The sequence below is a fragment of the Macaca nemestrina genome, chromosome 1, assembly GCF_043159975.1.
Source record: "Macaca nemestrina isolate mMacNem1 chromosome 1, mMacNem.hap1, whole genome shotgun sequence".
NCBI lineage: Eukaryota > Metazoa > Chordata > Mammalia > Primates > Cercopithecidae > Macaca > Macaca nemestrina.
Genome location: NC_092125.1, coordinates 138795540 through 138811872, shown reverse-complemented (window position 1 = coordinate 138811872; position 16333 = coordinate 138795540). Strand labels below are relative to the sequence as shown.

At 36.7% G+C, this 16333-nt stretch overlaps 1 protein-coding gene across 9 annotated transcripts in view; it reads left to right on the top strand.

Moving 5' to 3' along the window:
- Positions 1–16333, top strand: part of LOC105485414 (ATP binding cassette subfamily D member 3) — a 99968-nt gene that overhangs the window by 82379 nt on the left and 1256 nt on the right. For all 9 annotated transcript variants that reach the window (XM_011747762.3, XM_011747763.3, XM_011747770.3 and 6 more), the window contains 6 exons: positions 4275–4352; positions 4458–4523; positions 4619–4708; positions 5170–5289; positions 12431–12535; positions 15483–15539. In XM_011747762.3, coding sequence (XP_011746064.1) covers positions 4275–4352; positions 4458–4523; positions 4619–4708; positions 5170–5289; positions 12431–12535; positions 15483–15539 — 516 coding nt within the window. The remainder of the gene's footprint in view (positions 1–4274; positions 4353–4457; positions 4524–4618; positions 4709–5169; positions 5290–12430; positions 12536–15482; positions 15540–16333) is intronic.

The window sequence follows — 16333 nt, the reverse complement described above, 5'->3', positions numbered from 1 at the left end:
TATTTTTATTGGTAAAAATATGGTGTTTCAAAGCATTGGTTGATCCAGTAAAGCATTCTGAGAGTCTCAATAATATAATGCTGTCAAGAACGTAATTTTCAGTAAATGTTACTGTTGGCTTTTAGTCTTAATTTAACCCCACAAAAAATATGTACTTAATAAACTTGTAATACAGACAAATTATCCCTGGCTTATCATGGCTGACATCATAATTGGAAGTTTTGTTCAACACCACCAAAAGCCATGGAATAAAGAAAAGTGAATGCTGAGTAGGCTAGCCAGGCTTGATTTTGAGCATAAAAGAATAACTCAGGATTTCAGTAAGTCTGGTTGTTATTTATATACATCATTACAAATCTGCTTTTGGGGTTTCCTGGCATATTGCAACAAATAATGTGGAAGGGTATTATTGGAGGCGGGAATATTGATACCATTGTAAACCACAAAGAGCAGTTGGGAGGGGAGAATGTATATATGGCCAACATTACTGAAATAAAGCGTAGTAGCAGGGAACCATTTAATTATAGCTCACTGAACTTTAGGACCTTCTAAGGGCATCGCTGTAACAGTAGAGTATGATTATTTTATATGGTAACCTTGCTTTATGAGGAACATTCAGTATATTCAATTTTATATGATAAGGAAATTATGTTATTTAAAAAGAAGTCTATCAAAATGATTCTTTAATCATCAGAAAAAATGTTTATTCATTTGGAAAAGTCACTTAGAACAACTCTAACAATGATGTGTGTAAATTGTTATTTTCTTTTAGATCAACTGTGTGTCAGGCTGCTTCATTCTTTTTTAAGAAGTTTTTAAAATGTAAAAATAAACATAAAATTTGGCTTTTTATCCATTTCTAAGTGTGTGATTCAGTGGCAGTAAGTTCATTTACAGTGTTATGTAGCCACCACCACTATCCATTTCCAGAACTTTTCCATCATCCCAAATAGAAACTCTGTACTCATTAAACAATAACTCTCCTTCCTTCCTCTCCTGAACCCCTGGTAACCTCTCATTCTTTCTGTCTCTATGAATTTGACTGCTCTAGGGATCACATATAAGTGAAGTCATACAGCATTTGTCCTTTTGTGGCTGGTTTATTTCATTTAGCATAATGTTCTCAAAGTTCATCTATATTGTAGCATGTGTCAGAGTTTCATTCATTTTAAAGGTTGAATGCCATTTCATTGTGTGTGTGTGTGGCGGGGGGCGGGGGCACATTTTGTGTATCCATCCATCCCCTTGGGTTGCTTCCTTGCTTCCACCTTTCGGCTGTTTTGAACAATGCTGATGGCTCTGTGTTTTGTCACAGTAAAAGCCAATGTCCTTTCAATGCCTGCCACTACCCTACTCCTACCTGATACCTCTCCGATCTCATTTCCTACTAGTATTCTTTCCTGTTCGTTCCTCAGTAAAATCAGTCTTGTTTCTGCTTTGTTTTTTCTTTTTTTTTGAATAGGATAGCTACGTTCCTGCTTCAGTGCCTTTGTACCAGCATTTTTTTTGTTTTGTCTTGTTTTGAGATGGAGCCTTGCTCTGTCACCCAGGCTGGAGCACAGTGGCGTGATCTTGGCTCACTGCAACCTCTGCCTCCCAGGTTCAAGCAGTTCTCATGCCTCAGCCTCCTTAGTAGCTGGGATTACAGGCACATGCCACTGCATCCGGCTAATTTTTGTATTTTTAGTAGAGACAGGGTTTTACCATGTTGGCCAGGCTGTACCAGCTTTTTATGGGTAAAGGTGGGGACTAGAACAGTCTTCTTTTAGTTAAATCCTAATTCACCCCTTCTTTCAAAGTTTCACTCAGTTGTCATTTTCAATAAAGTCTACTCTGACCACCTTAAAAATGCAACTTCCCTCACCCGCTTCCAAGTTCCCTTTATCTGTTTTTTCCTCCAAACTACTTATTTTTTCATACACTATTTAACTTGTATATTATGTGTATTCTTTATTGTATGTCTCTTGCCACTAGAATGTAAACCAGTAAAGGTAGAGGTTTTTGGTTTTTTGTTTTTGTTTTTTGTCTCTTTTGGTCACGAATGTGGCCTACTTGCCTAGAACAGAGCCTGACAGAGAGCATTCAATAAATATTCATTGAATTAAATAATAGGAACAGAAGGCTCACCAATTTAACAGATTTGTTAAAGGCAGGTTACCAGCTAGGGTAACTCATATATCTCTCTGATATTTTCTTTCCTGTTGTGTTGCTTTGGTGTTTAATGTTGTAAGCTAGAATTATAGCTAAGATTTTCTGATTCTTTACAGAGTTGATCAGATACTTATAAGATCATAAGCCTAGAACTTAACCACTCTACATTTTCTCATTTATGTTGTTGCAGAATAATTTAGTGCCACTTGTAAATATTTATAGTGTACATATATTTTGATAAAACAGTTATAATTTCTAAGAATGGAATCTACAGAAACATTACTTACTATTGCATAAGTTTACTTGCTGACTTGTACACTCATTGCAGTATTATCTAGAGGAGCAAAACAAAATGCAGACCTAAATATTTAGCCAAAGGGGAGTGTTTAAATAAGTTATAGTATATCCTTACTATGGAAGATGTTGTGGGAAGTCAGGGACCTCGAACGGAGGGATCGGCTAAAGCCATGGCAGAAGAACATAAATTGTGAAGATTTCATGGACATTTATCACTTCCCCAATCAATACTCTTGTGATTTCCTATACCTGTCTTTAATCTCAACCCCATCATCTTTGTAAACTGAGAATATATGTCGCCGCAGGACCCTGTGATGATTGCGTTAACTGCACAAATTGTTTAAACAATATGAAATCTGGGCACCTTGAAAAAAGAACGGGATAACCATGATGTTCAGGGAACAAGGGAGATAACCATTAGGTCAGGCTGCCTGAGTGCCGGGCGGAACAGAGTCATATTTGTCTTCTTTCGAAAGCGAGTAGGAGAAATGTTGCTGAATTCTTTTTCTCAGCAAGGAACAGCCCTGAGAAAGAGAATGCGTTCCTAGGGGGAGGTCTCTGAAATGGCCGCTCTGGGAATGTCTGTCTTTTACGGTTGTAGATAAGGGATGAAATAAGCCCTGGTCTCCCGTAGTGCTCCCGGGCTTATTAGGATGAGGAAATTCCCGGCTAATAAATTTTGGTCAGACCGGTCGTCTGCTCTCAAACCCTGTCTCCTGATAAGATGTTATCAATGACAATTCGTGCTGAAACTTCATTAGCAATTTTAATTTTGCCCAGCTCCTGTGATCTCGCCCTGCCTCCATTTGCCTTGTGATACTTTATTACCTTGTGAAGCATGTGATCTCTGTGAGCCACACCCTAGTCATACACTCCCTCCCCTTTTGAAAATCACTAATAAAAATTTGCTGGTTTTGTGGCTTGGGGGGCCATCATGGAACCTGCCAACATGTGATGTCTCCCCCAGATACCCAGCTTTAAAATTTCTCTCTTTTGTACTCTTTCCCTTTATTTCTCAGACCGGCCAACACTTAGGGAAATAGAAAAGAACCTACGTGAAACAACATTGAATTATCAGGGGCGGGTTCCCCCGATAGGAAGATGCTTGAGGCATTAAAGGAAAGGAATAGGGGAATCTGAATATACTGACCTGGAAGAATGTCTGTGATATATTGTTAAATAGTAAAAGCAAGTTGTAGAACAGTCCATAGAGTATGTTTTCATTTTTTTAAGAGAGACTGTATATACACATGTATTTATTGTTTTCAAGAATTCTCAGTTTTTTAAACTTTAGTTCTTCTATCTTAAGTTGATATCAGTCAATTTATTTATTTATTTATACATACATGTATATAGATGTGGTCTTGTTCTGTCAGCCTAGGTGACATCATAGCTCACTGCATCCTTGAACTGCTGGACTCAAGCAATCCTCCCACCTCAGCCTCCCGAGTAGCTGGGACTACAGGTGTGCATCACCACACCTGCCTAATTTTTTATTTTTATTTTTTGTGGAGATGAGGGTCTCACTTCATCTCCCAGGTTAGTCTCAAACTTCCAGTTTCAAGCGATCCTCCTGTGAGCCACCGTACCCAGCAATAATAATTTTTTAAGTGAAAAAAAAAGTAATGGTAAGAATTGGAAGTAAACAAAGTAAAAGGTCCCTTTACAATACCTCTTTACTGCTCTACCTAATGCTACATTTACAGACAAATAGAAGGCTTATAATTAGCCAGGAGCTATTAATACTTGAGTCTAAGGAAATGTTCATTGAGTGTATGTTAATTTGATTTAATTACTTCACAGACTGATTTTTTTTTTTTTTTCAGGTTCAATCTGGGGCTAATGTTCTAATTTGTGGTCCTAATGGCTGCGGAAAGAGTTCTCTTTTCCGTGTTCTTGGTGAAGTAAGTACAAGTTGGCCTCAAAATTTTGCAGTCTTATTTTGCCATACTGTCTACCACTTTGCAAATTTTACAATTGTTCTTCTCCCTTCTCTCTTTTTTTAATAGTTATGGCCTCTTTTTGGAGGACGTCTAACTAAACCCGAGAGAGGAAAGTTATTTTATGTTCCTCAAGTAAGACCTAGCTTGAGTTATCTTTGATTTAAAGATCCTTTTGTTTATTTATTTTTTAATGTTTCTTCTAATGACTTTTGCTCTACTACTGTCAGAGACCTTACATGACCCTTGGAACACTTCGAGACCAAGTGATATATCCAGATGGACGAGAAGATCAGAAAAGGAAGGGAATATCTGACTTAGTAAGGAAACGTTTATATCCTAGATCCACTGAAAATACTCCATTTCAGATTGTTTATTTTAATCAATTAAGTATTTTAAATGCCAGGTAGTTTATCTTAATCTGTAATGCCTTCCAAAGCCATTAATTATGATTTTCTAAGCTGAGGTAAGATGATAATCCCTTGGCTTAAAAAGAGGTTAATCTTAACCTTTGCACTATTGTTTGTTTTCTCATTGCCATCATCCTTTTATTATGTACAATAGTGTTATTCTTTTTAAGCTACTAGACATATTTTGTCAAGTTTAGTGTAGATAGGAGTTGAAAGATTCAGGGCTACCTTGTGCCACATTCTTTTTTGAAATGTATCTTTTAAGTGGTACAGATAATAGAATTACAGTGATTCCAGTTTAAAAAATAAACCAAGATTTAGAATGTTGGCTTATATTAAGTTTGATTTCCCTTTAATCATTTTGCTGAAAGGTACTGAAGGAATACTTAGACAACGTCCAGTTGGGTCATATCCTTGAACGTGAAGGAGGCTGGGACAGCGTTCAGGATTGGATGGATGTACTGAGTGGTGGAGAAAAGCAAAGAATGGCAGTAAGTATACTCTGAAGAAATTGCACAAGAATGCAACTGGTTCCAGCATTTTGATTAATCAGGATACAAAGTTTCATCTTATATTTTTTTATTCAGCAGCTGTTTCAGTATGGATTAGTTTAAATTATCATAAAAGTGCTTGAAAATCTTTAACTTGCATGTAAATTTGGAATTCTGAAAAATTCATAAATAATCCTGCCAGTACCTATGAAAGGAAAAGCTGCAGATCCAACTATATACCAGTAATCCATTTTTCTAAAAGTTCAGAGAAACTCTGTAACTCATTAGTCCTGGGATATAAGGTAATCCTGGCTGGGTTATGAAATTTCTTCTCATGGCTCCTCCCTATAGACATCTCTTTTGTCTCACTCAGACTTTTCTTTCTGAAATAGCTGAAGGTATTAGAAATGATCCATTCAGATTTTATCTTTATTCTGTTCTTGCCCTTTTCCTCTACTATATGTATGTTTTTGTTTCAAGGTTCGGTATCCACTACTTAAAGTTACTTAGAATTTTTAAGTTTTCCTAATATAAACAAGCATTTGAAAGAAACTACTTTAATTGTTAGGATGACTAAACTTGTCCCAAACCAAAAATATGCACTAAACACTACACAGAAGAATGAGACCAGCCTGGGCAACATAGCAAGACCCTTTCTCTACAAAAAAATTTTAAAATGTTCTGGGTGTAGTGGCACATGCCTATAGTCCTAGCTACTGGGATGTGGAAAGATTGCTTGAGTCCAGGAGTTTGAGGCTGCAGTGGGCTGTGATCACACACCATGGCACTCCAGGCTGGGCAATAGAGGGACATCCTCTCTCTAAAAATAAATAAATAAATAAAAATTTTAAAAGTGGTAGTTTGACTACCTTGTCAAGAGGGGCAACTTCATGAAGAGTCATTTTTTTTAACGATATATTCCATAGTTTGAATAGATCCAAGCAAGAGATTCTCCTCTCCCGCTGCAGAGTATTAGCCTCGTGGAGATTAGAGAAAACTATAGCTAAGGAAAGAAAGCGAAAGAAATTGGCTTATGGCAGAATTTCTGACCCATTATATTCAGGTTATATTCCACCTTTTTGTTACCTCCAAGTCCCTGATTTTGCAGCTTATTTTTCCCAAAATCATACCCACTCTACATGAGGTTAATATTAACTTAATAGTGTGACTTGCCTGGCTAGTGCTGTGATGTGAGATGAATCTAGTGTGAAGAATGAATCATAAATGGGAGAGATAATAGCTGTATTCAAAATGGAAATTAGGCTGAAGAAGTGAAAATTTGAAATGATTAGGCATTTCTAGAGTCAATTTAGAAGATGACTGTAGAAATAACTGCAAATCAAGAACTGCAAAACAACTTTAAATTTCTGTGCTATGTCTTCAGAGAAAATGGAAGCATATGGTTCAGAAATGAACACAATGGAAACTGAGAGAATGAATAATGAATGTACTTAAACCGAGGAACTCTGTGTGTGTGGTATAAAAATACAGAGGGGATAATTTTTATTTGAAGATTAGGAATTCAAAGGCGTGCCCAGAGCAGTGGGGGGCTGAGGCAGGAGAATCGCTTCAACCCAGGAGACATAGGTTGCAGTGAGCTGAGATCACGCCACTGCAGTCTAGCCTGGGCAAACACAGCAAGACTCCGTCTCAAAAGGAAAAAAAAAACAACAAAAAAACCAAAAAACAGATGATCCAACACAAGTGTTTGGGAAATGGGGAAAGGTCACCTGTGACACTGCTGCATGTATAATTGGAGCATGGCTAAGCCATTGGCAGGGTGTGTTCTGTGTAAGCCGATGTCTGGAGAATTGAATGTGATGTGTGAAAGAGAGCCTGTTGTTTTGTTTCAGAGTGGGGACAGGAGAAGGCTAACGCTACAAATACTAACATTGGTGAAATTAGGTCAAGAGTGTATATGTGTGTTCATTTTACTGTCCTTTCAGTTTTTTGGTAGGATTGAAAATTACCAAAGTAGAAAGTTGGGGGGGAAATAGGTATTATAATTTTTAGGAAGAACAGACCTAAAAGGCCTAGCCACTTAGAACAGTGAGTCAGCCAGGGTTGCTCAAGCTAATGTCACAATTTGGGGTATCTTGTGTTTCTGACCAAAAGTTACCTTTTCCACTCCATTTTTTCTTGCTCTTCTATTTAGTTTTCTTATTTTGAGTTTTCTAATTTTGAATTATGAGTTTTCTTATGAGTTTCTTATGAATTTTCTTATGAGTTTTCTTATGAATTTCTAATGAGTTTTCTTATTTTGAATTATGAAAAAGTATATATGATAGAAAAGTGGAATATTTATTTAAGTATAAATTGGGCCAAACCCCTTTACCAGAGATACCACTGTTATAAAATTTTTAGTGTTTTTTTAAATCCATTTTTGTAAATCTTTTTTTTTAACCTTAAGCAACTATGCCCCTTTCTCAAATTCCCTGAGATCTCTAGAATATTGATCCTTCCCTTTTCTTACAACTGATCAGTCCTTTTCTGTCTCTGCCTCCTTTACTGTCCAGTACAGACTTCATAATCCAGGGCATGGCCTATAGGAGATAAGATATATTTCTTAAGGAATGAACAGTTCATCCCTTCCCCTTAACTTCCTTTCCCACTTTTTGTGTCATCCTATTACCTAAATCCCAACCCAATTATTTGCCTTGGCAGTTCTTTGCCTTGGCACTTCTCTAACCACTCTTCTGAGCACAGCTAAAAAACATCAGATGGGCTCACAGCATGGCTTAGCAATCATTTTACTTATTTTTATCCTCCTCTCATTTTTCATGACAATCATTTTAAAACTACCAATTTTGGGTTTTCTACCCCATTACTTAACCCACCGCACTTGGCAGAATAACTTGCCTTCTACTTCTCAAAGAAGATAGGCTATTATTTCAGTTCAATGACAGCTAATTTTTATTGAGTGCTGAATAGATGACAGACAGTATGTCAGGCACCTTACACAGGTGATCTCATTTCATCGTCACAGCAGTCCTGTGAGGTAAGAACTGGGAATGCCACCCCTCCTGTTTTGTTTTTGTTTTTTTTCTTTGAGACAGAGTCTCATTCTGTCACCCAGGCTGGAGTACAGTGGCACGATCTCAGCTCACCATAACCTCCGCCTCCCAGGTTCAAGAGATTCTCCTGCCTCAGCCTCCCAAGTGGCTGGGATTACAGGCAAGCACCACCACACCTGGCTAATTTTTGTATTTTTTTTTAGTAGAGACGGGGTTTCACCATGTTGGCCAGGCTGGTCTCAAGTTCCTGACTTCAAATGATCCGCCTGCCTCGACCTCCCAACGTGCTGGGATTTTACGTGTGAGCCACTGCGCCTGGCCGAAATGCCCCATTTTACAGAGGAGATTGAACTTCTGTACAGTTCAGTAACTGGCCAAGCAAAGACAGCTAGTAAATGTTAAAGCTGATGGTGGGGGCTTTGTCAGGCTTAAGGCAAGCAGTATGGCTCCAGTGTGCATATGCTTATTCACTTTACAACAAACTTGCCCAACCTGCAGCTCACGGATGCATGCAGCCCAGGACAGCTTTGAATGCAAGCTAACACAAATTCATAAACTTTCTTAAAATATTATGAGAATTTTTTGTGGGCGTGAATTTTTTTTTTTTTTTTTTTTGAAGCGGAGTCTTGCTCTGTTGCCCAGGCTGGAGTGCAGTGGCGTGATCTTGGCTCACTGCAAGCTCCGCCTCCCAGGTTCACGCCATTCTCCTACCTCAGCCGCCCGAGTAGCTGGGACTACAGGCGCCCGCCACCACGCCCGGCTAATTTTTTTGTATTTTTTGTATTTTTAGTAGAGACAGGGTTTCACTGTGTTAGCCAGGATGGTCTCGATCTCCAGACCTCATGAGCCACTGCACCCAGCCGTGATTTTTTTTTTAAGCTCATCAGATATCGTTAGTGTTAGTGTATTTTATGGGTGACCCAAGACAATTCTTCTAATGTGGCCCAGGGAAACCAAAAAAATTGGACACTCCTGCTTTACAACTTTCTTGTATTGTGGCATTAAGTAGTTGACAACATAGTGGGAGAGAGAGACACGTGATGAGAAAATGTCCATGTCATGTACTAAGTGTGAGGAGGGAGGTATGCACAGAGTCTTTTGGGAGCAGAGAGGAGAGACATTGGTGGAATGCCCTCAGATAACCATTCCTCTTAATTAAGTGTGTGCTGCTCTGTCCTGACCTTCCTACTTCCACTGTCTGTGGAAGATATGTCATCTTTCTTGAGAAAGGCTAATATCTCCATCTATGTTTATAGACCCTCTGTCTTCTGACTTTATCACATCCTTTTCCTTCGGTTATGTCCCCTCCCTCAGCCCCCACCTACATTTAACCTCTTCTAGTCCTTCTCTTGCAGAAAGACATTTTTCAGGTCTCTTTGATCTAAAAAGCAAACTCAGCCTTAGCCAAAGCTTCCCTGTGGTCTGTACCTTTCATTTTCTGCACAGTTGAACTTCTTCATAGTCTATACTTGCTGCCTCCCCTTCCTCACCTCATGCAAATAGGTGGAAAGCTATTTTAGTCATTCATTTATTAGATATTTGAATGCTACCCATATATAAGTATTCAGTACGTAGTAGTGATTAAAACAGTCTCTGCTTTTCTGCATTTTTTTTTTTTTTTTTGAGACAGAGTCTCACCCAGGCTGAGTGTTACCCAGGCTGGAGTGCAGTTGCACAAGCTTGGCTCACTGCAACCTCCACCTCTCAGGTACAAGCGATTCTTGTTCCTCAGCCTTCCAGGTAGCTGGGACTACAGGCATGCGCCACCATGACTGGCTAATTTTTGTATTTTTAGTAGATACAAGGTTTCACCATGTTGGCCAGGCTAGTCTCGAACTCCTAGCCTCAAGTGATCTGCCCTCCTCAGCCCCGCAAAGTGCTGGGATTATAGGCATGAACCACCATGTTCTGCCCCAGCTTTTGTAAATCTTACAGCTTAGGCAGGTAGACAAAGACAAATATACAATTCACAATATATGAAGTGCTTCAGAGGTGTTACAGAAAGGACCCACTTGGATTGTGGTTAGGGATGAGGGTAGGATTGCCTGAGAATATGACATTATAAGCAGAAATTTGAAAGCTCTAAGGAGCAGAGTAAGGCATTTAAGACATACGAAAAGAATGACATGTGCTTAAGCCTCTAAGGCATAAGGCACCTTGTTCCTAGCAGTTGAGAGGAGGTGGTGTTGGCTAGAATGTTGAGGTTAGAGTAAATAGGAATAAGATCGTGCAGGTCTTGTAGACCATGGTAAGGAGTTTGAATTTTAAGTGAAATGGGAAGTTGTTGAAAGGTTTTAAGCCAGAGAGTGAAGTTCCCTGATTGACATGTGTGAAAGATGTTCTCTGGTTATATGGAGAGTGGACTGGAGAGGAGCAGCAGAAGTGGTAGGAGCTTACTTGTAGTCTATCCAGACAGGAGATGAGTATGCTCTGGGCTAAGGGCATGTTTGTGGAGATGAGGAAAAGGGAGTGAACTTGAAACTTCACATTTCTTACTTGAATGGACTTTTTAGTTCATTCTAAAAATAGTGGTGGGAGAGTGAAAGGGAAGAGGAAAAGGGAAGGACCAGACCAGGGAGAACTCCTGGCTTTCTAGCTGGAACAACTGTTTGATAGTTTATTTGCTGAAGTGTTCAAGATTAGGGAAGGGAATGGATTTTAGAGGGAAAATCTAGAAATTACATTTGAGTTTTAGACTTTTAACATTTGAGAGTCTTGTGAGATACCCAAGTAAAAACTCGAATAGGAATTTTTATTTTTAATTTTTTAAATGTGTCAAATTTTAAATTTTTGTTTTTTGAGATAGCATCTTGCTGTTTCAGCCATGCTGGAGTGCAGTGGCCTGATCATAGCTCACTACAGCCTTGACCTACTGGGCTCAAGCCCTCCTGTCTTAGCCTCCTGAGTAGTTGGAACCACAGGTGAACACCATCATGCTTGGCTAATTTTTTTTTTTTTTTTTTTTTTTTTTTTTTAAGTGGAGATGTGGTTTCCCTGTGTTGCCTGGGCTGGTTTCAAACTCCTGATCTCTAGCAATGCTCCTGCCACAGCCTCACAAAGTGCTGGGATTATAGGCATGAGCCACTGTGCCTGGCCGAAATTTTTATATATCTGGAAATAGAGAAGTATGAGTGAGAGATGCATATTGCAAGTTTATAGAATGTAAATACTATTTGAAATCAGAAGATTGGATGAGATCACTGAGAGATAGAATACAGGAAAAAGAGAAGGAGACCTAGAAATTAGCCCTAAGGAGCTCCTGTATTTAATGGTCAAGTGGAGGAGAAAGTGCTAGAAAAGAAACTGAAAAAGGATCCTCAGAAGTAGGAGGAAACTTATGTGCATGGTTTTACTATCACTTTCTCAAGAAGGATGGAGTGGTCTTCTAAGGAGAATGTTGCAGAGAAGATAAATTAAGGATAGAAGACTGCCCCACTGGTCTTAAACATGGAGATCTTTTCAGGGGGCAGATGACAAAAATTGGAATATCTGTTACACAAAAGATCAGAATAAACGGTCCCCAGAAAATACATGGGAACAAAAATGTGGGAAAATGTTCATCATTCCTGATAGTCAAAGAAATGTATGCTATAATTTTGATATTAATTTTCATTTATAAAATTAGCAAAGGCTTAAAAAAATGAGCACAACCAGAACTGACAATGGGGATATAAAACAGGTACAATAAAAAATTATTGGTGAGAATAGTAATTGGTACCATTACTTAAGCAATAAAATATTTAAAATAGAGACCTTTTTGCATCAGAGTCATCTAGTCTGAATTCTGAGATTTGGTTAAAATATGTATTCTGTAATCTTATTTGTTTAGTGAGCTTTCTTTAATACTAGTTTGAAACTCCCTCTCTCATCAGTCTTAAGTTTTGTGTTTTACTCCGAGCAATTAATATTTCCCATGAAGTACATTTTTCCCTTTGTTCAGGATGACAGTGAAAACAGTTATGTTTATATTGTTTCTATTTCTGGGAAGTAGATATTTTGAATTAGAATAATTTTTATACTTTTGATTTACAAGACTGCAAATGCATATTTAACTTAAGTTTGTTTCGGCTTATTAATTTTAGGTCTCTGCCTGTGTTTTACACAAAAATTTTTTTTTTATGCTTCAGATGGCAAGATTATTTTATCATAAACCCCAGTTTGCCATTTTGGACGAATGCACAAGTGCAGTTAGTGTCGACGTGGAAGGCTACATTTACAGTCATTGTCGAAAGGTAAGTGTGCAGGTGCTCAGTTTGAGAAGCCATGGCCTCTTTCCTAGTGTAAACTGTGTCCAAATCTGTCCAAAGAGAAGATTCCAAGTCAAAAAGTAACACAATTTCTACCCAAAGATTTCTTGTTTTAATAAAGATTTAAAACATATGAGTAAAAGAAAAATAATTATAAATACAATTCTGTATATAATCTCTTTATATATAGAAATAGATTTAAATATGTTGTTTTATATTGCATTAATATTAAATATGTTGTTTTATATCTCATTAATATATTAGCATTAATATATTAGTATTAATATATTAATGAGATATAAAACAACATATTTAAATCTATTCCCCTTTACCTCATTACTTATACTCAGAGTTAATAAATTGCGCTTTTCTTAATTTATTCCATTAACTTTATCTAAAATTAGGGTTTTTTTTAAATGAATAAGACTCAACAATAATTATTTGGCAATTTTTAATTTATTCGTTTTATTTTCTAGCCTGAGCACTATTTTACCAAAGCTGCTTTTAGTAGCCAAGTCTGAAGCTGTCTTTATTGGTTCCATTCTTTAAGTAATTATTCAGTAGTATCAATTTTCTTTCTTTTTTTTTCCTTCTTTGAGAAATTGTTACCAACATCTATACTGTGGTTAAATTTTGGAACAAATGTAGTATATCCTAGCCATTTTATAGTTTCTATATAAGTAAATGAGGTAGATGAGGATTTTTAACATTTTGTATTCGTTCTTTGGGAGTTCTCAATAAATAATAAAGGTCATATTGAGTATATATAGTATGAATTCCTACTATTAAGCCCTGCTAAACCAGAATCTGCATTTTAACAAAATTCTAAGATGATTCAAATGCACATTAAAGTTTAAGAAGCACTAGTGTGATGATAAAAAGAATAAATTTGGTATTCTTTGTAGAAAGATTTTAACTACTGATTTTATCTTGTTAATGATTTATTTTCTATTCTGAATTTGCCTTGGTAATATATAATTATACATTTGTTCATGTTGGTTTTCAAATTTCATAGGTATTAGAGATGTTTATGGTATTCTCATATACATAAAACCATGTAGTCTGCACTTAATTCAATAACATAGCGGCTCTTTGCTGGTAATTTTGACCACGTGATTTCCTCTTATGCCCTAGGTATAGGCTTGAAATCCCCACAGAAGACTGTATAAATTCTGTAAAACATCAGTTCCATTTAAAAGAAAATTCATATGGGGCCTCATTGATAATTTAAATTACTGTGATAGCACTTAAACATGTATAAACATGAAATGAGGTGTGAACTCCTTAAGCCTAGAGCTCTTTTACAGCTACAAAATTAATATAAAGTTACACATTAAATACAGACAAAACAAATACAGTTTCAAACTTGCAACATTAAAGAGACCTATGGTACCATTTAGATGAAACTAAACCAGTGGTTTGGGATTTAACTAAGGAAAGATAGAATCTGAGGTTCAAATTTTATTATTTTGCATTTTGCTTTTTATTTTGACATATACTCCATATATTTTTTATATCCTCATATAAAGAATGTGTGCATTAAGTAGATATCTAATCCAACTATTGTAGAATCATGAACAGAGAAATAATACCTGAAATGAGCTTTGAAAAATCAGAAAAGTGTGGTATGGTTGAAATATATGTTTTATTAATACTGATAATATGTTTATTTTATTATGCAATTCCTAACCAATTTAAGTTCCTTTTTAAAGTGCAGGCAAACACATTTGAAGTTTTATGTTTTATCACTTTGGCAATCAGAGGTGTAAATACAAACTTAGGAACTTCAATCTCATGGTAAAAATGACCCAGAATATACTTATAATGATCTTTTAAAAATTATCATCAAAATGAAAATGAAATTAAGAAACCATGGTAAAAATTTCCCAGATGCCCTAAGCATGCATTTGCCAGCCTTGAGTGATCCACTTGGAGGAACAGTGACCCAGAGTGGGGTTTCTTGGTCTTGGCACTATTGACCTTTTGACTGGTAATTCCTGGTTGGGCAGGGCTGGGGGTTGCTGTGCACTGGAGGATGTTTAGAAAGCATCCTTGGCCTCTACCCATTAGATGCCAGTAGTACTTCCAGTTGTGACAATAAAAATGCCTCCAGTCATTGCCAAATGTCCCCCCAAGGGACAGATATCACCAACCTCCCCTCCTTGGTTGAGAACCACTGGTCTAGAGCAACTACAGCTGTTACCTATTAATGTTTTTGTTCTGTTTTGTTTTGTTTTTGAAAATCTGAAGTACAGATCTATAAATACGTATTCACAATCTGAAATCCAGAAAGTGCTTAAATTCAAAACATTTTTCATAATTTTGTAGCAAGTTCACTGGGTAAAACTTTGCCTAAGCTAACAAAAGATATTTAAACTCTATTTGTCTCACTTAATATCAGTGTCCATATGTGTTGCTGCTGAAACATTTATGTGTTTAATTACAAAATTCTGCCTCAGAACTCTCTGGGGGTGTTAAATAATACATTTTCAAAATCTGAATTCCAAGACACATTCCAAAACAATAGTTTATGGTAGGGGATTATGACCCTGTATTTGAGAAGCAAGTTGACTGTCAACAATGCTATACTGATTTAATTTTTCCTGATTTTGACCTTTGGCTATTTTTATCCTTCTCATATTCCTCTCATATATTTTTCACAATAAAATAGGAGACATGCTAGGAGATATGTTTTTTGCCCAAAACAGAATAATACACTTAATGCCAGTACCTGGTAGTTTTTATTATGTGGTTGATGGCCAGTGTTTTCCATTGCTATAAACATTTGGCATCAGTTGTAATTTTTTTCTCATTGACACTGCTTTTTAACTTTAATCACTGAAGACAGTCCTCTTAACAGCTTAAAGTACATGGACTAGTTTAATTTGTGACTCTCTAATTGATTAAACCTAAATCATTTTCTTTGTATTAGGTTGGCATCACTCTCTTCACTGTGTCTCATAGGAAATCTCTTTGGAAACATCATGAGGTTTGTATTTCTTTCATTGAATGGTACAGCGAAATTTTATTTTCTTTAAAATAAGAATTCTGGTGAATATGGTTTTAAATTTTATGGTTTGTATTCCCTTAAACATATGTCTTAAGGAGAAAAGGCGGTTTTATTTGTTTTATAAAATAGGATTTTCTTAAATATTGTAGTTGTCGGTTTTGAAAGCAATGGTGTAACATTTTTTCTCCAGTTTTACAAGTGACTCTTATCTGTTAATAGTAACTGACTAAACTTTGCATAGTCTTATCACAAATATGGTGAAGTAAACTTTTCTTATCCAGAAGTGACAGAGGAGAAAAAGTCTTAAGAAGAATTAGATGGCAAAAAATTTAGGGGCATTTTTAATAGAGGTCAGGACTACAAGGGGGAAGATTGAGTAATGTCAGCTATGTTTATCAATGCACTGTAGTAAATAGGATTCATTAGGTAGTGACTATAATTTACAAAGATATTCAAGTGAGGCTTACATTGGTGCACGTGTGTTACTTGTTCTGTTGCTTCAGTAGTGCCATTCTCACTATGGCAGTTCTTTTCAACTCTTAATGTAAAATGCTCAAAACCTGGAAGTAAACCCAGTTTAATTCTCTTTATTTTCTTTCCTCCTCCCTCCCTCCCTTCCTTTCTTCCTTTCTTTTCTTCTTTCCTTTCTGTCTTTCCCCCTTCCCTCTTTCCTTTCTTCTCTTCTTTCCTTCCTTTTTCCTTTTTTTCTTCCTAAATGATATAGAAATTTTAGGTAAAAGCAAGGGTTTGAGAAAAATTGGAATAATGGTAAG